This window comes from Microtus ochrogaster, unplaced genomic scaffold (genome assembly GCF_000317375.1).
Source record: "Microtus ochrogaster isolate Prairie Vole_2 unplaced genomic scaffold, MicOch1.0 UNK30, whole genome shotgun sequence".
NCBI lineage: Eukaryota > Metazoa > Chordata > Mammalia > Rodentia > Cricetidae > Microtus > Microtus ochrogaster.
The window spans coordinates 2,311,014-2,336,776 of record NW_004949128.1 but is presented as its reverse complement, the minus strand read 5'-3'; the positions used below and the strand labels follow the sequence as shown (position 1 = coordinate 2,336,776).

At 42.5% G+C, this 25,763-nt stretch overlaps 1 protein-coding gene across 2 annotated transcripts; it reads right to left on the bottom strand.

Annotated features, from left to right (window-relative positions):
* Positions 1–222: 222 nt before the first annotated feature.
* On the bottom strand, positions 223–25,155 carry Ttc1 (tetratricopeptide repeat domain 1). Of its 2 annotated transcripts, none has more exons than XM_013354128.1 (8): positions 24,996–25,155; positions 23,450–23,812; positions 15,682–15,742; positions 13,822–13,934; positions 10,904–10,940; positions 9,888–10,036; positions 7,845–7,899; positions 223–881 (listed from the first exon to the last, which is right to left on the bottom strand). In XM_013354128.1, the coding sequence occupies exons 2-8, from the start codon at positions 23,777–23,779 to the stop codon at positions 748–750; spliced, it is 879 nt and encodes a 292-aa protein (XP_013209582.1). In that variant the 5' UTR covers positions 23,780–23,812; positions 24,996–25,155; the 3' UTR covers positions 223–747. The 2 variants fall into 2 exon arrangements, with proteins under 2 accessions (XP_013209582.1, XP_005368235.1); XM_005368178.1 differs by having other exon boundaries at positions 24,779–25,006.
* Positions 25,156–25,763: the final 608 nt, after the last annotated feature.

Sequence of the window (25,763 nt, the reverse complement as noted above, 5' to 3'; positions counted from 1 at the left end):
TAGAATCACTAATTTCACAACCACACAAAGCTAAAGGTTGCCCCAGATGGCTGTCTCCAGGATTTCTAAATTCTGGCACACTGGGTCATTTATTCAAGATAGTTAAACAGCAAAAATCTTCATTAGACTTGTGAGTTCAGAATAGGTGATTGAAAGCAGAACTGGTTCTGAATGTCAGAGTCTGCTTCAGCTGCTGTTAAGGAAACAAAATTAACAATGCAGTTCCCAACTGTCACAGAAAGCTTTTATTAACACAGAGGAACTCAGGAATGCTGAAGCCCCTATAGTGCAGCCTCTGAAAGAGTATGAGCAGGGAGGGGCAGCAGGAGGGGACTCTGTCCAGCAAGTATGGTCATCACCCAACTGACAGGCTTGCATGGTTAGGGAGAGGCTTTTGCTGGCTAGCACATTTGTGTGGCTCTAAGAGGTCAGCCTTGACAAGCAGGCTTCTCCCAGGCCAAAAACACCAGAAAAAAACAAAACAACAAAACAAACAAAACCTCAAACCAGCCAAAACCAGGGACAGCAGCTGCACAGACACCACCTTAAAATGGAAATAACGAGGCTCATTACACCAGGAGGCACATTCCACCCTGATCATAAAATAAGAGCAAGAAGGTGGCTCGGGCTCTACTACACAGCCTTTTTTGGGTAAGATGCTTTTAAACATTAAACACTGGCAGGGTCTTGCCCCTTGTGAACAGTTCATGGCCTCCCAGTCAGCCTTTACGACTACTGTTATGTCTGTTATCTATTATTATTTGGATTTTGAACAAAATTGATGGAGTAGGAGCCAGTAGAAGAATCCTGCTTGATCTGGAAATTTTCTGTAGAGAGCCCAAAAGGTCGCAGAACCAAGTTGCCAAGATCTTTTAGTTTACCTGCAATATAAAAACAGCTCAGATAAATGCTGGAACAAACAAGCAGGAAGGTATCAGTTGACTTTGCCTTTTGTCACAAGTTATAGATATGCTTGCTTTCAATAACTTGATACTTTGGGAGGGTTTCTCAGCCTCTTAGTGATGCTGTTGCTCCCCTGCCTGAGTGACGCTGGAGCTTGAGGTCCTTCAGGTTCTCCAAGGAAGATCAAAGCCGCCTCCTGTCAAGCTGGCTATATAATTACCAAAGAACAAGGACTTCCATCCTTAGTGCTGGGCGAAGGTGCTGGCCAAACCCGGTCTTCTGGACCGTGAGGACAGCAGCCCCCAAACTGACCTACCTGCTCCCAGGAACATGGTAATAGCTGCCTGCGGAATCCAATCCAACATGACACATGTCTACTCAGCCTCCATAAGACTCCTGGTATTTTTTTTAATATTTTTTCATTTGTATAGTGCCATCAACCTCCACAGCTCAGTGTCTATTGCCCCAGCTTTCAGCTTTACTCACTTATCTCTTAGGTAATGAAGACATACCATAAACAAGGATTCTTCTACTGCTCTAGGACAGAAGAGGCCCATGAGCTTGTGTGTTGAGATGGAACAGGAGGTACTGGGGATTCATGCAGCAGTAGAAAAATTTTAAAACTCTGAGTGTTTGGAAACTCCTGACTGGGACGGGAGAATACAAAGTTTCAATGTTTCCTAAACTGTTGACTTTTTTCTAGGTTTTTCCAATGGAGATAAGGATGAGGGTAGACTGGAAGAGACAGCTTAGTCCTCAGAGCTATATGCTCCTTCCTGTGCTCCTTGCAGCAACATTTGCCACCCTGAGTCCCCAGCCAGAGTGATGACCAACTGAAGAACTTGTGGTCTCATGGTCTTCACCATGGGAACTTCTGGACTTCATCTGGAGAGCTAGTCCACAGAACGTGTCTGTGAAGAGTGAATCCATTCTTGGAGACAGCTACCAGAACCGGGGGTGATCACTCTCTTGCAGGTGTCCGGAACTGAAATCTGGAACACACAGGCTCACTGCTGCTGTCTTTGAGCATCACTGACACAAACCTTGGGGACCTACACCCCCAAGCAGCCAAAAGACGAGGAGCACAACCATAGGGACAGATGTTTTGGTGGGGCATCACAGCATACCAAAATTAGGCAGGTGTCCTCAGAGAAGCCTGAATCATGATCAGCTCCCAAGAACTCCAGGAGCCAGCCCATTCTGAGGTTGTTAAAACAGGCAAGGAGAAAAAAAGTCACCAAAATACAAGGAATCTTTGGGACAAGTGTGGTGGTACATGCCTGTAATTCCAGCACTAAGAAGGCTGAGGCAGAACTATCATGAGTTCAAGCTAGCTTGGGCTATAAAGTGAGCCATCATGCTCCATAGTGCAGTGTTCTTAGGCTTGTCTGAATGGTCTTTGAGTATTAAAGACTATTGCAAGCTAAGAGTGAAGTACTCAAACTTCTCTAGGTTCTCATTTTCTCCAGGGGCTGAAGGACCTGCCTACAGAGGACCTCTAAATTCCATGCTTCTCCAAATGCAGAGGAAACTACAATCTATCGGCATGCTCAAACCAAGGCCAGCCCAGGCATGTAGTGATAGGTCAGGTGGTGGCTACTCAGCTCCCAGTGGCTTTGCTGACGTTGTAGTGGAAGACCCCTCCTGATCTGGCAGGTAAAGACACGGAACAGAACAGGATTAAGTCTCCACAGCTGCAGAGACCTATGAAAGACCTTCTGATGGATTAATTCACTTAACATGTGCAATGTGCATGTATGCAGCTTCTTTTGTAGTACAGACAAAGTAAAAATGTGCACAATGTGGTCTACACAGTGACATAGATTAAGAATTTGAGCTGGGCAGAGGTGGCAGATGTCTTCAATTCAAGAACTCGGGAGGCAGAGGAAGGTGAGTTCGAGGCCAGCCTGGTCTATATAGTGAGTTGCAGGACAGGTGCCAAAGCTACACAGAGAAACCCTGTCTCAAATCCCTCCTTCCCCACCATCCAAAAGAATTTGATAAATAAAAGACACAGAGACAGTGAGCCATACATCCAATGGATGGGGAAGAAGACAGGAGGCTGCATTTTGTATTCAGGTCCTGAGCCAGGCCTAGTGGCCTGTGGCTGTTATACTGCAGAAGTCCACTGACAGTTTGAAAACAGTTTCAAAGTTGACACTTCTGGTGGCAAAGTGAAGAATAGACCCAAGGGAAAGCTTAAGGGTGTTGTGGAAGTTAATTCTGTGGCATTATGCAAGAGGCCATCTATTTATGAAACAAGCATCTCTATGATATTTGGTGAAGAGTCTGAAGCCAGAACCTAGCCAGGGTGAACTCAAAGGAACACAATAACATATATGGTAGACTCAAATTATGAGTGTCTGAAAAAGTCACCTTTTGCTGTTTGTGATGATGATGCAGAGAAGCAGTCAACTTCCATGAAGACTGCTTAATACACACAATCACACACACTTTCCTGCTGCTATTTAGACCAGTCAATGTTCAGAGGCTAAAGCAGCCTCCTCATCCCCAATACAGCCTATCTGCCATACTTGTCCCTGGACTGCTAATCCTATGTCTCTCTTACCTTGACAACAATCAGATTTCCTTATTCCCTCCTGTAGCAAACTTGGCACTTTCAACCTGAACATGTCAACATATCCCTTGTAAGGTAGAACCTATTGTACTAGGATGTTACGGCAGTGCAAAGTTCAAACCTGACAGGGCTGTTTAGGACTAAAGATCCAGCTCTGATTAATCTTAGTTTCTCTGACTCAAAGCAACATTTTATCACAATATTCCAAGTGATTGATTATGTAAGCATCCCTTTGAAGATCCTAACTGTGTGAGAGACAGCTTACTGCAAGGACAAGCAGGGATATTCTTCTGTGCTGTGGCTACAGCACAAAGAGGAAAAGATGAAACCCAGTGACTGACCTGATGTTCAGGAAATGCTTCTTAGCTGAGCCGAATTTCCTCCTTGTGCTCCTGTGGCATGGCCACATCCTACTCTGGCTCAGAAGCCCTCACGTGAGTTGCCTCTACCACATCTCCCTCCTCAAGTAGGGATCATTAAACATGAGTTGCCAAAACATGGATTGATTGCTGGGTTCCACTCCAATTTCACTTCAGTATGTCTGGAGTGGACATGAAACTGAGCATTTTGGCCACTCTACTAAATTTTGAAAAACAGCCCCCAAAGGCAACTTGGCAACTTCCTTTTGCAGTTAGTTACCAGAATCTTAAGACACTGATGAAAAACTAACTGTAACCTTCCATCTCTAGTAACAAGAGGAACACAGCAGCTGGAATAGTTCCCCTTTCTGTGAAAATCAGCCAGGAGCCTATTTGCACAGGTAGATGACTCTTACCTCAGTTCAAATAACTGAGATGACAGGAGATTCAGAAAGAACCACTAGAGCAGAATTTTCACAGTTCTACTTTTGTCTGGAAGGGTTCCCGGTCAGAACAACATAGGATAAAGCATTTTGCAAATGATGAGAAATGCCTAGGTATATATAATCAGATACTTCTGAGACTTACATTAGCAGCAGTGGCCACTGAATACAAACCTCTTACTCTCCCAGTAAACAGTCAAGAACAGCTCACATCACCCAATCATGCGCGTCAAAGCTATCCCTAAGCAAGCACTCCTGTGAAGGATGACAGCTTTGCTTACCAAGCAGCTACCTAAAAAGCTGGGTAGTAAGTAATGCTAGGAATTTATCCTTGTCCTTCTACAGCTGAACTTTAGGAACCACGAAAATGTCTGACCAGTTTCACTTTTATTTACTTTTTAAACAAAAGCATTTATTTTATTTTTGATTATGTGTGCATGTGTATCTGAGTGTATGTGCATGGGTGCCTGAAACCAGCCTCAGATTCAAGACTACTGCATGTTATGAACTGCAGTATCTTACTGGACATATAAAAGCCTTCTGCTTTTTGTTTGTTTTTATAGACAGAGTTTCTCCATGTGGATTATTGACTATCCTGGAACTCACTCTGTAGACCAGGCTGACCTCAAACTCTCAGAGATCCACTTGCCTCTGCCTTCCTAGTCCTGGGATTAAAGGTGTGCGCCACCATGCCCAGCTGCTTTCTGCAACAATGGTTAATTATTTTCCTATCATCATTCCCCTGCATTGTAAGTATCAAATTAGTATAAAAAAATCTTTGGATTTTGTTGTACAAATGCAAATCAAAACAACTCTGAGATTCCACCTTATACCTGTAAGAATGGACAAGATCAAAAACACTGATGAGGGGCTGGAGAGATGGCTCAGTGGTTAAGAGCACTGACTGCTCTTCCAGAGGACCTGGGTTCAATTCCCAGCACCCACATGGCTGCTCACAATTGTCCGAAGATCCAGTTGCAGGGGATCTGACACCTTCACACCAATGCACATAAAATAAAGTTAAATAAACCATAAAATATTAAAAAAAAAAACCACTGATGATAACTTATGCTGGAGAGATTGTGGGGTAAAGGGAACACTCCTGCATTGCTGGTGGGAGTGCAAGCTAGTACAGCCCCTTTAGATATCAGTATGGCGATTTCTCAAAAAATTAGGAAACAACCTTCCTCAAGACCCAGCACTACCACTTTTGGGTATATACCCAAAGGATGCTCAATCATGCCACAAGGACATGTGCTCAACTATTTCATAGCAGCTTTGTTTGTCATAGCCAGAACCTGGAAACAACCTAAATGTCCCTCGACTGAAGAATAGATAAGAAAAATGTGGTCCATTTACACAATGGAGTACTACACAGCTGAAATCTGCAGGCAAATGAATGGAGCTAGAAAATATCATTTTGAGTGAGGTAACCCAGACCTAGAAAGACAATTTCATATGTACTCACTCATAAGTGGTTTTTAAACATAAAGCAAAAAAAACCAGCCTACAAATCACAATCCCAGATAACCTAGACAACAATGAAGACCTTAAGAGAGACATATATGGATCTAATCTGCATGGGAAGTAGAAAAAGACAAGATCTCCTGAGTAAATTGGGAGCATGGGTACCATGGGAGAGGGCTGAAGGGGAGGGGAGAGGCAGGGAGGGAAGCAGAGAAAAATGTAGAGCTTGATAAAAATCAATAAAAAAATAAAAACTGTATTGTTGACTTGATTTTCATTTAAAAAATTCATGAGATTTTGGTTTAATATTAGGGCAGAATTTCTCAGATGGCCTTAAATATACTTCTCCCACTTTGTAGTATGTATTTATGTCAAGTGGCATTCTCAGAATTGATAATTATAAAACCAAAATATCACGCAACTCTGAAAACAATGCTCTATGTCCTATAGCATCAGATATTCACCCTAAATTTAATTATGTAAAAATACATTTTCATTACCATGCAAATTTGCTCCTATATTTAAGACATGGTAAATTAAAGAATAATCATTTCTAGAATACTAATTTTATCTTATGTGTATGTGTGTCTGAGTGTGTATATATGCACCATGTGAATGGAGAAGTCTGAGGTGGTCAGAAACAGCACTGGATCCTCTGAAGTTGAATTCCAGAAGGTTGTGAGCTGCCATGTAGTTTCTGGAAGCCAAACCTGGCTCTTTGGAAGAGCAATAAATGCTCTTAACTGCTGAGCCATTTCTCTTGCCCCTCAAAGAGTTATTTTTATATCTCAAACACACACACACATACACACCCCTGTATACATAGGATCATGTAAAAATTTCATGGGAGGCAGAGGCAGGCAGATCTCTGGGAGTTCGAAGCCAGCCCGGTCTACAAAGTGAATTCCAGTACAGCTAGGGCTGTTACATAGAGAAACCCTGTCTCAAAAAAGAGTGCAAAAAGTCCATTAATTCACCTACTATTGATCTATTGGAAAGTCTGTTTGAATTTTCTAGATACTGATGCTAAGCCATATATGCCTAAGCTAATGTGCTTTACATTAATTTTCCTTTAGGCCTATGCCTTTGCAATGCACAGCAAAGATTCAGAAAGTATTCATAGGAAGATGAGGCAGCTTTTGAACAGGGATGTATGAGAAAGGTTAAACAGACAATGCAAGGTTTGTCTGGAACCTTCAGGTTTTTAGGAAAATAGAATGCAAGAGACTCTGATTCCATCTTGGAAATATTCTGGCAAATATGAGAAGTAATGAAATAATGGGATAAGTGATTGCTCCAACCACCACTTGACCCTTGCCCCATTTTGTGTGTGAATAGAGACCAGAGGTCAACATTGAGTATCTTCTATTCCTGTCTATTTTTTCAGACACGGTCTCTCAATGAACCTGGAACTTTCCAATTCAGTAAGAGTAGATGGCCGTTGAGGTCAAGGGACCCTCCCGTCTCTGTCTCCCCAGCATTCGGATTACAGGTGTGTACCACCTTGTCTGGCTAACAGTAGGGCTTTGAACTCAGGGTTGCTGAGTAATCTCTTCAGCCCACCCCCCATCTGTTTCCCATCTTTCTCATGTCTTCTCAAGCCCTAAAGGGATATTTAGTGCCATTTTCAAACAAAAACTCCCGTCATTCTGACATTACTGGCTGTAATGACTACACATTAATGAACTTAAAACCTTAAGAGGAGATTATGCAAGGGAGAAACCCAACTGTTTTATAAAATTATCATATAAGACAAGGTAGAATTTCCATTCCTAAAAAAGCTGATCCCCTCTCTAAGCCATACTGCGTCCCTTGAAATTACAAACAGTTGAGCAGGTCCTCATTCCTAGTATTGCTGCAAAGAAACATCCACACACAAACACCCCAGTCTCAATGACACACATGCACATGAGTACACACCTTAAAGCGCGCGCGCACACACACACCTCAGTCTCAATGACACACGTGTACATGAGTACACACCTCAAAGAGATTCTGAGCTGCTGTGTTCTCTAAGCCAATAAAAACACCGATGGGCCTACTCTAGTTCTCCTGGCTGTTATGATCAAGGGAATGGAAAGGAAGCAAACTTACCTAACATCTCTTCTTTTAATCTTTCATTACGTTCTTCAATTTGCTTAGGTAATCTCTGAGGAAAAAGAGAGATTTATTTAAATCTCAGAAGCGTTTAAAAATATGATGTAAATAAAAAGCACGTTAAAGAAAAAAAAAGCCCCGATGTTGCAAATGACTAAAACTGAGGAAACAGAATCTTGTCTAGTTTACACTGTATTTGCAGCTCATTCTTTAAGTTTTTTTTTTTTTTTTTTTGGTGAGACAAGGTGTTGTTCCAGGCTGGACTTGAATTATGGCATTCTTCCTGCCTCAGACTCCCAACTGTTGGGATCGATGGCATATGTGCGCCAGAACACTGGGAATGTTTCATTAGGGTAAGTTAATTATACAAACTAGTGGATTGCATTTTAAAGTATATCATGTACTTTAACCACATTCACTCCCAATTACCCTTTTCCTATTTCCTCATATGTTGGTAAATAAGAGCTGTAATTTAATAATGGAACAAATGAGTTCTTTATCACAAGCCTCACTCCCACTAACCTCCTATATTCAGTTCTCTTAAAAATAATATTTATTTTAATTTGTGTGTGTGTGTCTATGCCAGGAGGCCAGAAGAGAGTGCGGGATACTCTAGCTGGAGGTATAAGTAGGTTGTGAGTCACCTGCTGTGGGTTCTAAGAATTGAATTGGGTCCTCTGCAAGAGCAGAAGATACTCATAACCACCTGGACATCTCTTTAGCTCATGCTCGAGCGCGCACGTGTGTGTGTGTGTGTGTGTGTGTGTGTGTGTGTGTGTGTGTGTGTGTGTATCAGAAAACAATTTTCTGAAGTCAGGTTTTTCCTATCATGTGGGGGTTCTAGGGATCACTCCCTAGAGTTCGTCTCAGGACATCAGGCTTGGAAGCAAGCACCTTTAACTGCTAAGCGTTCTCATCACCTTCTCAGTTCTTAACAGCGTCTAACCCAAAGGAAGACCTCAATAAAAGTTGGTGAATAGGCTAGTTGGTACACACACCTGTAATCCCAATAACTTGTGAGACATAAGCAGAAGGATCACTGAGTTGGAGGCCAGTCTGGTTTATATGAAGAGTTAGCAGCTAACCAGAGCTACATATTAAGACTTTGTTTCAAAAATCCCAAAACAGGATGAGACGGAGTGATTGCTCAGAATTTAAGAGCACTGGCTGTTCTTCCAGAGGTCCTGAGCTGAATTCCCAGCAACCACATGGTGGCTCACAACCATCTAGAATGAGATCTGGTGCCCTCTTCTAGCCTGCAGGCATACAGGCAGTCAGAATGCTGTATACATAAAAAATCTTAAAAAACAAAACCAAAACAAAGTGAGGGGTAGCAGGGTGATGAATTTGAGGTCAACTTGAGCCACTATCTCAAACAAAAAAATAACACAAAAGGGTAGTTCATAATCACCTATTACCTCCATTTCTGGGGAATCAGATGCTTTCTTTTGATCTCCACAGGCACTGAGCACCATGCCTCACGCATGCAGGCAAAACACTCATCCACACAAAGTAAGATAACATCTTAGAACTCACTATAGAGAACAAAATATCCCTGATGCAACAAAGAAAAGCTTATACAGGTCACTTATTTATTTAATTTTTTGAGCTAGGGTCTTTCTATATAGCTCAGCTAGTCCCAAATTTATGTTCTTTTGCTCCAGTGCTGGGATTACAGGAGTGTGCTGTCATGCTGGCTCCTGTTTCTTTCAGAGTGCAGATCAAATGGTACATGGTCACAGTGAATAAGTAGCTTCATAAAGATCTATCTCCCATATATTTGGGTAATCATAAAAATAGAATTTAGTTGTAATCCAAAAGACTAAAAAGTCGCTGAGTACAAAGCAAAAAGAAACAAAGTATTTTGGGGGTGGGGAGACAGGGTCTCTATTACACAGCTCTGGCTGACCTGGAGCTTGCTATACAGACCAGGCTGGCCTCAAACTCACAGAGACCTGTCTGCCTCTGCCTCGCGAGAGCTGGAATTAAAGGCATGAGCCACCATACCCAACCCAAGAAAACACTTTAAATTTGTTTTACCATACAAGCTTCTCTTGCTTGATGTACCGATGGATCTTTTTCTAATATCAATTTATAATCTTCCAGTGCTTCATCTAGTTTGTCTGTTTTCTCATACAACTCCGCTCTCCTCAATATTGCACGGATGTAGCTGGGGTTTAACTGAATTGCTAAAAAGAAAAAAACTGTTATCACAAGAAAGGGTCCTGAGTACCTTTGGAAGAGCCCTCACTCATTGCGCTGGTGGTGCAAATTAATACAGCCACTATGGACCTGTTTGGAAATTCCTCAAAAAATTCATACTAGAGCTACCATATAACCTAGCTATCCCACTCCTAGGCATATACCTAGAGAGCTCCATATCCTGCCATAGAGATAAGCACATCAGTGTTTACTGCTTCTCAGTTTATGATAGCATAGAAATGGAACCAAGCTAGATGCCATCAACAGACAAGTGGGCAAGAAAAATGTTGTACATATACAAATTATTCAGCTGTGGAGAAAATTTCAGGAAAATGAATGAAATTAGAAAGTATAATATTAAGTGAAGCGATTCAAACACAGAAAGAAAAAAAAAGAAGCCTGCACATTCTCCCTTTAAGTGGATACTAGCCCGTGCTGTAAACATGCAGATATCTAAAGAACTGTGAGCATGAGTTCCGCAACTAAGATCCTCCACAAGTCACAAAGGTAAGTAATTTGCATGTTCTCCCTTTAAGTGGATACCAGCCTGTGAGGTATACATGTAGGTATCTAAACAGCTGTGAGTGTGATGAGTCACAAAGGTAGGTAACTTGAAGGCTACAGGAGGTAAATTCTGTTCCACACTAGATTCTGATATTTACTGCTATAGGAAATAGGCTGGAGTCCACTGGAAGGATGCTTACTGAGATGACGCCTACACAGTGCCTCTGAAAATGCCATCCCATAAAGCTGCTTCTTTAAAAGCCTCAGTATGAGGAGATACTCGCACGAGTACACATCCAAACCTGTACGTCTAGCTGAGGCAATGTCTTTTCAGTCAGCACAAGTTTTACCTTTGCTGCAGTCACTGATGGCCATTTCCTTCTTGTCCTGAAAAGAAAGATGACATTAACATATGATATTCCTCTAGTTTCATCTCAAGGGCTAAAGCGCTCTACATGGCAGCTCTGCTGGAATTAAGAGTTCCAGGACATCAGACACCCTCTTCTAATCTCTAAGAGCATCAGGCATGCATATGACATACATACATACATGCAAGCACTCCACACACACATAAAACAAATGGCTGACACACAGAACAACAAACCAGTCCTCTTCAGTAGCTAGCGGCTACTCTACCACATCTAAACTGGAACCATCAGGCCCCTCTACAGGGCACAGCGTCTGTTACAAACCTACCCACTGAAGACAGAAAGATAAACAAGACAAACAAGCACCTGGTTTAGCTTCTGCCTCTAGAAACACAGCAAGGACACTGGATTCAGCTGACATGGTCATGCTACTCTCCTTCTGTGGGGCTCAGTTTCTCATGTCATTTACTAGCAGGCTGAACTGAATGCTGGATAACAAGCCTTCAACTTCAAATGTCTTTTGTCCAAACTAGTAGTACAATATCACAGAAAGAGGTTGGTTTATATAACTGTTCTACAACTGTAATGACCACTTTAGCAAATACTATTTTACAGAACATTCTAGAGCAGCATCTAAACTGTATTTTGGGATGGCTGAGTGACTGGTGGTTAAGTATGAAATAGCCTTTCAGAGTCATGAAGGTTCTGGAACTAGGCAGTGGTGATGGTTGTATAACACTGTGAAAATCTTTAATTTATACTGAAATCAGTAAATGTACAAGTATGGACAAATGCCCTGGTTCTAGCCCCAGCTCCACATAAAACCAGCTGTGTTTGAGAACATCTTTTATCCTAGTCTGAGGCAGGAGAATCCTGAGTTTGAAGCACTCAAACTACAAAGGAAGACTCTGTCTGGCTGGTTTTTGTTTTCCCCCTCATATACAATGCTACTGTATTTTAAAAATGGCCAAATATTTTGGCGAGGGATATCAATGAACTGTCTATGAAAACTGTGGTTAGGCTGCAACTTAACACTGACAAGCTTAAAACACTGTCCATGTGAATAAAGAGAAGGCTTTTAGATGGGAAGGTCAGAACTATTACTTTAAATGGAAAATAGCTAGCCGAGCATATCTTTTTTTTACAAATTGGAGTTCCTGAATAACTACCGTCATCCCGCTTGCTGTAAGGTATCATGTTAGTTGCTCTGACATGCTGAGGTCTCGGGCTTGCGGCACTTCTCTGGGCTCCATGTTTGCATTTCTGCTCCTGTATACTAATGTTATGCTTTGCTGTAATCTTTGTCCCTGAAACTGTTCATATTAATGATCTGTGATGTTTAAAACATGTAATAATAACAGCCTATAAGAAAAGAAATGCAGGAGCCCAAAGAAAGATGCTTGTTTCCTACAACTTCGAAATGAGGACACTGAAAACCTTGACATACGTGGACCATGTAGAAAGCACAACTGATGAACAGGAGAAGTGAACTGCACATGAGTGGAGGGAAAACTTGAAGTATATTTGTGGTATAGACAATTACTTTTGAAATGTCTTATTTATTGTATGCTAACTCACACTAGACAAAATATAAATCCATAGTGGAAAAGGGCTTAGGATTTGTGATAGATTTGGAGATTGAATGTCTAGTTAAAATTTGCTATGTTGGGTCAGCATTATTGGCAGTATGTATCATTTTAATAACCTAATTTTAGTTATTAATGCAAAATGAGAAGTAAAAACATTCTATAATCAGGTTTTATCAAAGTAATCAATACAATGAAACAATCTAAAATTCCGCATAGAAAAGATTTCTATTATTTTGGAAGATACTTGGAAGATAAGTGGGAGCAGGGGACTATTTTCCCCACAGAATCCCTGAACATGAAGGTCAACCCCACATTCTTATTCAGTATTTGCTCAGGCCTGGAATTCACCGAGTAAGCTAAGCTGGCCGGCTAGAGAGTCCTAAGGATCTGCTCCCCCAGCCCCAGTATCATAAGCACATCCACAGCACACAACTTTCTCTTAGGTTCTGAAGACAGAGAGTGAACCCTCGTGTATACAAGGCAATCACTTAACCGAGCTATTTCTCTAGCTCTCTAATTCTATTAGTCTTTTATGGATTTATAACCTGGAACTTCTTTATAAAGAAGACTTAGATATAGGAAGACTCTATCTCTTGTTTTTTCTTTTCTTTTTTTTTTTAAAGATTTTATTTTATATTATATATACAGTTTTCTGCCTGCATGTATGCCTACAGGCCGTAAGAGGGCACCAGATCTCATAACAGATGGTTGTGAACCACCATGTGGTTGCTGGGAATTGAACTCAGGACCTTTGGAGAGCAGTGCTCTTAACCTCTGAGCCCTATCCAGCCCTGTTTTTTTTTCTTTTTTTTGATACACGGTTTTTCTGTCTAATAGTCCTCGTTGTCCTATTTTGCACTTAAAGACACCTTTCATCTCAAGTGTCAGCCTCTTCTCCCAGTGTTCCTAGTTTTTAATAGAAAACCAAAGCCTTAGTAACAAGTGTCTTTTAGCCTGGAACTAGTGTTTCTCTGTGCTTCCAAGTCTTTATCATTTCAGAAGCTCAAAAGCAGCAGCTGCAGTTATTCTGGGATGTGCACTACTTGGCTCCCTGCTTTACTAAGCCACCCTAGTGAGTGGGAACTTGTCAGCCTGCCTTCATGAAAGCATTCATCCTGCCACTTTAATGTTAATGAAAGCCTTGGCCAAATTTTTCTAAGTATTTTTCTATATACTTTTCACCAAGGAAATGCATGGTAGAAAAAGAATAGCAACTTGAAGTTCCTGCACTTGTTTCGGACACCGGAAGATCACACAGGAGCCTTTAAGCACTGGGCATCATGCACGTAGGAAAAGGTCACCAGCTCATACCTGTTTCATCCTTGCAGCAGCTCTATTTGAAAACAGAACCGACCGATCTGTCTGGAAACAGGATGGGCACATCTGAAGGGCTTGACTGTAAGAACTCTCAGCTTCTATGTAATCTGAGGATAATACCGTAAGACGAAACACTCATCATGATTTAATTTTGTCAGATCTCAATGTAGTTTGCTACTCACAGAACCAAAGGTTATTAGTTTTAAACATCATTCCCCACTTTCTCCTCTCTGTAAGCAGCGCTCGCTCTTTCCAGCGGCACCGGGCATGTGTTTGGTAAAGTGCTACACGTGCTGTCAGTGAGGAGCCCTCAATGCTCAGAGCAGCAGCATGCCTAGCTGCTCAGCTTCCATCTGCTTCAGCAATTTAGAAAAGAATTTCCAAAAGGGTTTAAGGAACTGAATAGGGGAGAGACTAAAATTTAAGGTCCATGATTCAAGGTGCAGAAGACAATTCTAAGGTTTGGGGTGTAGCTCAGTGATGGAATGTTTGACCAGTGTGTGTACAGTTTTGGCCCAGTCCCTAGCACTGGGGGTGAGAGGGAAGAAACAAACTACTGGTTTAGTATTAAAAAAAGTAAACCAGGGCCAGGCATGGTGGGTGGCCCATGCCTTTAATCCCAGCACAAGGAAGGTAGAGGCAAGTGGATCTTTGTGAGTTCAAGGTCAGTCTGGCCTATAGAGTGAGTTCCAGGACAACCAGGGCTAGAGTGTGAGACCCCACCAAATAAATAAATAAATAAATAAATAAATAATAAATAAATAGTAAACCAGTTGGGTGTGGTGGCATGTACATTTAATGTCAGGAGACAGGTGGATCACTCACAGTTCAAGGCCAGCTTGGTCTGCCAAGGTTATGTAGCAAGACCTTTGGGGGGGGGGGGTGTTTAACCTAAAAACCACGAGAGGAAAACTTGAGCGCCCTCTATTTCTTAGCTATGTGCACTTTGAAAATGTGACAGACAGCATAACACTGAGTATGTTCTGGAATGAACTAAAGTATTCCTGAAAATGGGAAGAAATCAAGAGCACTGCTTGGGTATGAATGCAGCTTGCTCCTCCAATGTTTCATGCACTTGTGGAGAAGATCTACAAAAATCAAAACTAAGGTCTACTGGCAGGTCGTAGAGCGGTGGTATTGCCCAGGAGGGAGAGGAGGTGTAGCGCACTGGCGTGAGTCGTCACAAGTCTGAGCCTGATTCCCCTCTCTCATTTTCTGTGTGGTTTGAGATGCTAGTGCTTCCTCCTGCACACATTCCCGCCATCTGGCATGGGACCCTCAACAAGGCAGCCACTGTGTTTTTTGACTTTTAGCCTCCAAAACTATAAGCTAAATCATCCTGTTTCCTTATGAAGTTAGCCTGCCTCAGATATTTTGTTACAATAATTAAAATCTGACCAACAACACAAGAAAAAGGCACATGAAAGCCAGAGAAAGAGGTGGGTGTGTTGGCAAACGTGAAAGCTCAGCTCTTGGGAGACTAAGGAGGAGCGTCACAGCCTATCCTGGTCTAGAGAGAGAGAGGGGATCTTGTCTCAGAAACAAACAAAAAGACCAGAGAGGAAGCACTAACAACTACAACATCAACAACAACTTAGTTTCCTCTCCTGCTGGAAAGCAGCAAATGGGGGCTGGGATGCTACTTTCACGGCAATGTTGAGGTTAGGGTTTTCCAAAGCTAGCTGAAGAGCGCTCTCCCCAGTTTCTGGATTCAAAGCTAAGTTACAGGAAAGAAAACCTCCGCTGGTGCAAGAGCTTCATGGTAATTGCCCCTCGCTACTGTTCCCGGTGTGCTGGACTGTGAGAGGAAGTGTCGGGTTGGGCGAGCAGACACCAGGGCACTGCGGACCTCACCTCCTCTCTTAAACTGTTCGTTCCCCTCCTCCTTCAGTTTAGCGCTCTCTTTTCTTCTTTTCTGAAAGAGATCAAAGAATTACATAATTTCTCACAAAATTATAAATGAAGTGTGGTGGCTCGTGCTGTAGTAATTCCAGCGTTCAGGGGGCTGAGGCAGGAGGATGCTGAGAAATTGAGGCCGGCTTGGGTTATAATTGAGACCTTGTGTCAAAAATCAAAACTTAAGTTTGAGTGTCTCCTATCAGCTTCTAATAATTTTAGCAACTTATACAGGTGGCTTCAATTTATCAAACACAAGGCAGAACAAATGCTAGCCTGCAGAGAAAGATGGGTCATGCTGAGTCTGCTTCCTTCAAGGGACAAGCTGACACTGTGCTTGCTCCAAAGGCAACTGGAAGAACCATCTGGAGGTCTGCTTCCCACCAATGGACAGTGTTCTGTCCAAAGCCCTCCTCCAAAAGCAAGCAAGCAAGCAAGCAAGCAAGCAAGCAAGCAAGCAAGCAAGCAAGCAAGCAAGCAAAACATCCCATAGAAGCCTCTCCCCCATCTCTTTGTTTAATCCTGAAACCTGATTAAATAAAAACTTCAAAGGGAAGAAAATAATGTAAGCAAGCTATTTCATGAACAAGTGAAGCTTAAAACCTAAATAACTGGTACTCTCAAGATCAGGAGCCATACCTGGCGGTAGTGGCACACACCTTTAATACCAGCATCCCAGGGGCAGAGACAGGCAGATCCCCGAGTTCGAGGCCAGCCTGGTATACAGAGCAAGTTCCAGGACAGCCAGGGCTCAAGAGAGAAACCCTGTCTTGAAAAAAAGATTAGAAACTAAAATAAAAAGTTTAATTCCTTGGAGAAGACCTGTTAATGTATTAGTGAGGCCATGTATTGTTAGATGCTGGGTCAAACAGAACACCCAAATCTCGGTAAGTGTGCTAAAATCTAACATAAACTAATACCACTCTTTATCAGATATCTGTATGTGAACAACAGAAATTCATTTCAGGAGACAGCATGCCAGTAGTATAGCATCTGACTAGCATACTTAAGGCTCTGGATCCAACGGCCAGCACCAAAAGTAAAAGGCAAATGTACCCCTTTCCCATAGGAAGCCATGTGTTCTAAGAGTGTACAGCTACGCAGGTGGCAGTGATGCTAAAAGAACTGTAACACTAAGATCCTATTTTCTCAATACTCTTAAGATTAGAGAGTGTGTTCTCCAGTGCATGGGTTACAGGTTTAGAACACCAGAAAAACACAATCCTAAGCAAAATATATTTGCTAGATTTATTTGCTAGAATAGATTTAGGGAAAGATACCAGAAACTCAGATATCAATGGGAAGCTTCAAGTACAGGTTGAAGAGACAGGTAGGGCACAAAGCAACGCTCCTGATGACCAAAGCAGAAAATGATTAGTCTAGCCAAACAGACTGTAAGAGCAGCTCTAGTTACCTCCTTGTCTAGAGTCAAGGTCTTGGTCAGAAGTATCCAATAAGCCACACACAGGCTACCTGACTTGCCTGTTAGGAAGGGGAGTAATAGACACAGGTTGTAGCTACTCAACCTGATGCCAACATAAGAGGCCCGCAAATGGGAATGCAGGTTTGCATGCCGAAGAGCCAAGAAAACCACACAAGAAATGCAGATAACAGTTATTTTAAGCAGAAATCTGTCAGCTTCTGTCCAGGGTCTTTCAATTTTCTCATTTTAACTCTAATCTCAGCCTCCTTTCATGTCTGTTCTCCAGAGGCAACTCATAAGGGTGGTTCTACAGATTCGGATTAAGCAGCAAAGTAGATGAGACTCTTGAACGGAGAGGGAGGAAGACATAGGAGACCACTCATTCCTTGGTAAATTTAACATTCAATTTTCAATGGGCAAAGATGAAAGCCTTGGCACATCTACAAAGGGACAGATTATCGGGGTCAGCCTGAGAAATTTTAATGAATTCTTTATAATCAGAAGGATAAAAGTTAAACTACCAGAGACAAGAGTTCTGAAATATAATTATGAGGTCATTATGAGGTCAATTACTCTATTCTGGCTGATAAACTGTCACCCAATGACCTACAGTGCAGTAGAGAGTCACTATCCCCTGCTCCACTGATGGTGTAAACTGAGGGAGGATAATGCAGTTATCAATACCATGTTGACTGTCTCCATGGAAAGAACTAAAAATAGCACTTTGAGGAGAAAGCTAACTATCTCCCAACTGTGCCAAAGATGGACTTGACTCCAAAACAAAGATGGGTTCATTCTGTGGCCTAAACACTTCCTTCAAAGGACAGCCCATGAACCCTATCCTATGATGTTCCTGGAACCCAAGGACAGCCTTCACCGATAGGAGTCTCTCACGCACATGCTGGCAGCTGTGCTGGTATTCTGCAACACTACGGTACAAATCTTCCCAGGTCCTGTTTTATGAACACAAGTTTCCCATGTACACAGAGCCCTGTCACACACCTCCACAATGACCTTTCCAGAGAAGCCTCACAGGGTAACATCTGATCTTGGAATTCTATTTCCACAGAAATTGGAATCAAGAAATATTACCAAGCTTTTTACTCAGTATGAGCACAGAGAACTTAGGGGAAACATAACATTGCTCTGTACAGACCATCAGAAAAACTGGCAAGGAAAATCCCAAAGCTTGTGCCACTGATGAGTGATGAAATTTTCAACTGTCTGCCCCCGCTCAGAACGGAATTGCCCTCTCACTCACAGCAATCCTCATGCTCCAGCTCCGCCATGTGCTACAACAGCACACCTGCCTCCAAACCAGTCTTCAGCACATCTCACTAATACAGCATTTCCTTGCTTTCTGTCTTCTGCCACACACGTCAGCCCCTTTTGCTCCCAAGACAATGAGAGATAAGCATGGAGCTCCTTTTACAGATAAGAAAAATCAAGATTCAGAAATCTCTTGTTTTTGCTGGGCCTGGCTATACAAATCTATAATTTCTGCTACTTGGAAGGTGGTTAAAAGAGGATTATGAAGTCAAGTTCTCAATGGTGCACTCCTTTAATCCAGCACTGGGGAGGCAGAGGCAGGCAGACCTCTCTGAGTTTGAGGCCAGCCTGGAGTACACATCAAGTTCCAGGACACTGAGGGCTACATAGAGACTCTGCCCCCCCAAAACAAACAAACAAACAAACAAACCACGTGTGTGTGTGTGTGTGTGTGTGTGTGTGTGTGTGTGTGCATACACACACACATGCAAAAAGATAGAAGCTTGATCCACAACCAGAAAAAAAGGAGTCAATAAAAACTGTCTCGGGGGCCTGGATTTAATCCTCAACAGACACACACGTACAGATATAAACATGCTCATACACACATACCCCAAATCTGTTTCTCTTGAGTATCTTCAGACATTAGATCTAGCACACTAATAAGTAACTAATCAAAAGAGGAAATCCAAAGAACTAAAACTGTTTAAGACTGTAATCAGTATCTGGAAGGTGGAAGCTGGAGGATCAGGAGTTGGCTAATAATGCCAGGCTTAGTTCAGGAGACTCTGTCTCAAACCCCCCACACCAAAAACAAACAAACAAAACCAGTCATTATGACAGCTCAGGAGGTTAAGGGATGAGGATTGGCATGAGCGCAGGTTAAGCCTGGACTACAGAATGATACCCTCTTTTAAAACAAAAACAAACAAACAAAAAGAAAACCTCAGCCCCTATAAAACTATCCAGGGCATAAGAATGGATGGATCTGTACACACGGGGGAGTGCAGCAGTAGAGTCAAGGTTATGCTCAGGTCAAATAAACAGAGCTAGACACAACATTGGTAGGCTAAAAAGAGTGATTTTTTTTTCTGCACATATTTAGTATGTAGACAATAACACCGAACTTAAGGTCTTAGAGAGTAGATTCTCTGATGGTCAATATTAAGTGTAAATTTGACAGAATCTAGAATCACCTGGCAGATGGGTCTCCAGGCACGCCTTGGAGAACTGAACTATCTTTTTTAAGACAGGATCTCTCTCTGTAACAGCCCTCACTGTCCTAGAACTTCTTCTGTAGCTCAAGCTGGCCTTAAATTTATAGATCCACCTGCCTCTGCCTCCTAACAGGCAAGTCAGGTAACCTGTGTGTAGTTTATTGGCTACTTCTGCACAAAACCTTGAATCTACATATTATATTACTAACATAAAATAAATGGAAGCTAATAAAGAGTTGAAGTATAACCCAATAGGACAACACTGGCTTAGCATGTGTAAGGTTCTGGGGTTTACAGGCACACACCACTGTGCCTGGCTATTAACTACTTTTTTGTTTTTTCTTTGTTTGTTTGTTTTGTATTTTGAGACAAGGTTTCTCTGTATAGCCCTAGCTGTCCTGGACCTTGATTTGTAGACCAGGCTGGCTTCAAACTCAGAGATCCACCTGCCTCTATCTTCCGAGTACCAGGACTAAAGGACTGGTTTGGCTACTAACTGATACAGATGTTAGCTTAATATTTCTTAAAAAAAAAAAATAACAAGACAAAAAACCAAAAGCCTGAACTACTGACATAAAGTGAACCCTAAACTGACTTTCTGGAGAATTATTTCTATAATGCTAGACAGTAGTTGATTTAATTTGCTGAGTCATTTTTGTTCAGATAGTTCATGAACTTGGTTATTTTTGCTCTTTAATTTTCTTTTGATAAAACACATTAGCAGGAAATACAACACCTTAAGACGGACGTGGTGAATGACTATAATCTCAGTTCCTGGAAGGTAGAGGCTGGAAAATTAGAAGTACAAGGTCATCTTTTTTATTTTTATTTTTATTTTTTTTTTTTTTTTGGTTTTTCGAGACAGGGTTTCTCTGTGGCTTTGGAGCCTGTCCTGGAACTAGGCTCTGTAGACCAGGCTGGCCTAGAACTCACAGAGATCCGCCTGCCTCTGTCTCCCGAGTGCTGGGATTAAAGGCGTGCGCCACCACTGCCCGGCCAAGGTCATCTTAAGGTACACAGTGTTTGATGTTTAAAGCCAGCCAGGGCTACATATATGAGACCCCATTTCAAAATCCTCTCCACCCTACCCCTTAAAGATAACTTTCATGTTAAAAGCAATTTATTTAATAGTGAAAAGTGTCTGTGAGGCATATGCCAGCAATACTTACATGCAGGAGGCTGAGGCAAAGGCATAATGAGTTCAAGTCCTGGGCTACATTTCAAGGCCTTGTCTCAAGAGGAAACTAATTAGAGCACAGTAGCTTATGCCTGCAATCTCAGGACTTTGGGGAGCTGAAGCGCTGGGATCGGCAGGATTGCTATGATTTGAAGTCAGCCAAGGCTACATCTTAAGAGCCTATCTCAAAACAAGCAAACCACCTCAAAGAAAGAAGGGGGAGAAATAAGAGGTAAATTAAGGATGTTTCATGTAAGACCACAGATGATGTGCAGTCAGGGATTAGTCACTTAGTGACTGTGAGAACTGAAAAGCTCTGAGGTGGGCTAGAGGGCAAGAGGATTAGATTCCTGCCACCCATGCCCATGACGGCCTGATTCATGATCCTGTATCCTTCCTGTCTAGTGCTTTTGCTAAATTCATAGCACATGGTAGGATCAGGGCATGTTCATCTTGAAGTAGGGCCACATTTCAAGTAAGCTACTCTCCCTTCTAAAAGTTCATTAAAGTTAAGAATTTCCTTGTTTTGTGTGTTGTTGCTGGACCTCTTCTCAGCTTTGTCAAATGATATTTCATATGAAATCACTTTAGTGATTCTTTTTTTTTCCCCCCTTTCAGTTTTCTGAGACACAGTTTCACTGTTTAGCTCTGGCTGTCCTGGAACTCGCTTTGTAGACCAGAGTGGCCTCGAACTCACAGAGATCTGCCTGCCTCTGCCTTCCAAGAATTGGGATTAAAGGCATGTGCCACCAACACCAGGCTCATTTTAGTAATTCTTTATGGACCCTGAATCTGCCACATGAGTTATCTCAACCTATTCCTTTGGTGTTCTATCCCAAACACTTCACCAAAGTAGCTCTTTGATGGTATAAACTACAATCTTCATTCAAGCCTTTTGCAGATAAGCAAAGATACCATGGGAACTTGTCAGACTATCTGGCTTGTCAAGTAAGGAAGGATGGCACCAGGAGGGCACCAGGAGGGCACCAGGAGGGCAGCTGTGTCTCCAAAAGAAAACCTTGCCCAGATATCCATGGGCAAGGAAGCTGAGAATGATGTTTTGTTATTAAATGCTACACCACACTGTGGAACTGGGTCAAGGAGATCTGAGCTGGAGGAATCTGCTTGGCCATTTATTAGATGTGTGGTCTTGGTCTTACCACCTGCCCCACACACATGAACTTGAAACAAGTAACATTTGAGCTTAGTGGCTTGGACACTGTAGGCTTCCTTCACAATGTGTTCCTTGACACTTACTGTGCCCTGTAGCCACAATGCCAACAAGGTATTCAGGATTCACCAGTCATATTTTGTTAATAGTGATTAACAAGTACAACTCATAACACAGTTCTAAATCAATTTACAAAAAGTTCATTACAGAAATTTCAGCGACTTACTTTAGGAGTAATCATTTAAAAAGACAAAGTAGAAGGTGGCAATCAAGATGTAGTTTAGCAATTGAGCACCTGCCTGGTATTTATAAGGACTTGGATTTGATCTCTAATGCCACACAAAACAAATCAAAACACAACAACAACAACAAAAATCTAGCCTGGCAGTGGTAGCACATGCCTTTAATTCCAGCACTGGGAGGCAGAGATAGCTGGATCTCAGTGAGTTTGAGCTCAGCCTGGTCTATAAAGTGAGTTCCAAGATAGCCAGAACTGTTACAAAGAGAAACAACAACAACAACAACAACAACCCCAGAAAAACAACAACAAAAAAACCCCCAAAATTCGTATGTGTAGAAACATGGTATAAGCATGTTACAGACCTCTAAGGTAGAAAGAAGACAGAGTTCTAAACACACAGGAAAAACCCAGCAACTTCTTTGTTAAGCTGCATGCTCAATGCTTTCCTGTGCTACTGCCTTATCTCAGGTCTGTCACTGGGAAATCACTCAGGACAGTGTTACTCATCACGGATCGGGTGGTCTATTAGACTTTCATCCTAGACCACTTTTTCTTTTCTTTTTTTACTTTTCTTAATTTTTTTACAGTCAAGGGTCTCAATGTGCACCCCAGGTTAGTCTCAAATCTATGGAATACTGAGGTTGCAATCAGGTGCTACCATGCCAATACTGTATTTATTTATATTTAACATGGTATGAACCAGGCTCTGGCTGTGCATGCCTATCGTCACATCACTAGGGAAGTGGAGGCAGGAAGACTGAGAGTCAAGTTCAGCTTGGGCCATGTGGTCACACCCTATTTGAGAAACAAATAGCCAGGTGGTAGTGGTGGTGCATGCCTTTAATCCCGGCACTTGGGAGGCAGAGGCCGGCAGATCTCAGTGAGTTCGAGGCCAGCTTGGTCTACTAATCAAATTCCAAGACAGTCAGGACTGTTAAACAGAAAAACCCTGTCTCAAAAAACTAAAAAATCCAAACAAACAAAAAAAAACCACCAAAAAACAAAAACAAACAAAATAATGAATTAAAACCTTAAAAGTTTTAAGCTAGGTAGGCGTGGCGGCTCAGGCGTATAACCTCAGCATTTAGGGCGTAGAGTCAAGAGCACTGCTACAAGTTCATTTTACATACTGAGTTTCAGTCCAGCAAAGATGACACTGAGAGACCCTATTTCCCAAAAGTAACAACGACCAAAGTGGCTTAAGAGGCAGATTAAGCATCAAATTTACCTGTTTCTCTTCTTCTGGCATGTTTTTTTCCAGTTCAATTAGGTATTCCTCATCGAGTTCAGAACTAGAATCATCAGTAGCTTTGTCCCCCACCATGTGTGCCCCGGGCTGCTCCTCGTCGAATGAGGCACTGCAGTCATGAAAACACTCCTCTTCTCCACGGTCCTCCTGCGGATGGGCACTATCATCCTTCGGTAGTTTGCTCTGGGAAGGCTGACCCTTGGGATCAGAAACCTGGGGGCAGGCTGACTCTGCTTCCGGAGACTCTGTAACTTTCAAACCATTGAACAGATCTTCTGGAACCTTACAGTTTTCTGACTTATCATCCATGCTGAGTTCAGGGAGGGAGGTGAGGCTAAATGTCTGGAAAAAGGAAAAAAAAATGTGTTATGTAATATATGTATTTACGTATTCTTAAATTCTCTCTCATACCTAAACAAACCTCCACATCCAATCTCCAAAAACAACTTTCTATTCTCTGACTGGGAGTCATTATTTTTAAAAATAGGCTATTACCAAGTGTGGTGCCCCATACCTGTAGTCATCATTAGGGAGCTGGAAGACAGGAAGTTCAGAAGTTCAAGGTCATCCTTGGCTACACAGCAAGTTTGAGGTTAGCCTAGGCGACTTGAGACCCTGTATTAGCCTGTTCTCCCACCAAAAATAGATAATAAACTCACACTCGATACCAATTATCATTTTAACTGATAGCGTTTCCTAGCCAAATATGGTAAGACCAATATCCCACTTCCCAACGATGTTGGAGATAGAGTCTCAGACCTTGTGATGCCACCGTTATAACCACTGAGTCACACCCTCAATCCATACCCTAAATTAAAATGCTGATTCTAATGTGACTCTTCCACACCCCGCTGTTTTCTGGGTAGCACACATTAGGCAGCAGCCAAAACGTGCCAAGAAGAAAAACAAACGGTTCTAATCTTTGTTAGAATAAATGATCAAGTCGTCAACTGGAAACAACGATGTCCGTCTGGGCCACCATCGCCACCGGAAGGCGAAGAATAAGTTTCTTGTGGAGTGCAAGATGGCATCTGTGCTCAAACCCTGCCCATCAACTTAACTGAAATGCAAGCGGTATAGCTTAGGTAGCTGATTCTGGAGAGAGAGCCTTTGCGCAGGAATTTTTAAAAGGATACATCAGGGGGTCAGAACCAGGCATTGGAAGGGTTGGTTCTGCTGTCCAGATCCTGACATTATTGATCTGCAGTCGGGTTAGGACACCGGTATTTTTTTTTTTAATTGACCAGGTGATCTTTACAGTGCAGCCTATAACTACCCCTGTCCTAAAAGCTGAGTCAGAACACCCACTCTCACTCTGGTAGCAGCAAAACCACGCCAATGGCCCAGTGTCGCGTTAAAGTCCGAATTCGTCCTAGCCCGTTCCAAGAAAAGTTAAATCGGAGGGTCAGGAACGCGCAGGCTTCGCCTCTACGCGGATGTCGCTCTCCTCCCGGATCTGAGTCAAGGCTGGGAAAGCGCCTTCACGTGTGATACCACGCCTGTTCCCCCCGGCCACACTCCTCACCCCACGCCGCGAGACACACGAAGTTCTTCCCAAGCTCACGGACTTCTCTTCAGCTCTCTGGCCCCGACACCTTCTACTTCCTCTCAATCAGGTGCACTTCCGGCCTCACTGACCAATGGCGTCGTTGTTGGCAAAGCATTCTGGGAAATGTAGTGCCCAACTCAAAGAGAGTGAGCGGAAGTGGCTGTGTGACGTCACTGTGCGGCTCAGTACCTTGAGCCACTGCTGCTATCTTGAGTTACGTCAAAACTTAGTCAGCACATTTTTTTTTTCTCCCCAAGACAAGGTTTCTCCGTAGCTTTGGAGCCTGTCCTGGAACTACCTCGTTTAGAGCAGGCTGGCCTCGAACTCACAGAGATCCGCCTGGCTCTGCCTCCCAAGTGCTGGGATTAAAGGCACATCACAACTTTTTTTTTTTTAAAGCGAATGTTCGTTGTTTCAAAAAGTCACTCTGGCGGTCCTCGTGATAAGAATGTGTAGAAGAATCCGAAAACAAACTTTACCACCAAATAAACATTTTCCTTCAGTATTTTCCTAAGGACCTTTCAAGATGTCTGCTAGGAGAGTAACTGTTCTATGACTCTAAATATTACGTAGGTGTTCAACTCATTTCCTCATGGTTGTACGGGGTTTCTCAGAGCCTATCTTATGATATAGTGGAACAGAAGGAATGCAAAAACAGATAGGTGAGTTCAGCTGCTGCGTGAGCCCTTCTACCTGTGAGATAAGGCTTCCATACCCTCAACTATCCTGTATTAAGTCAGGGAT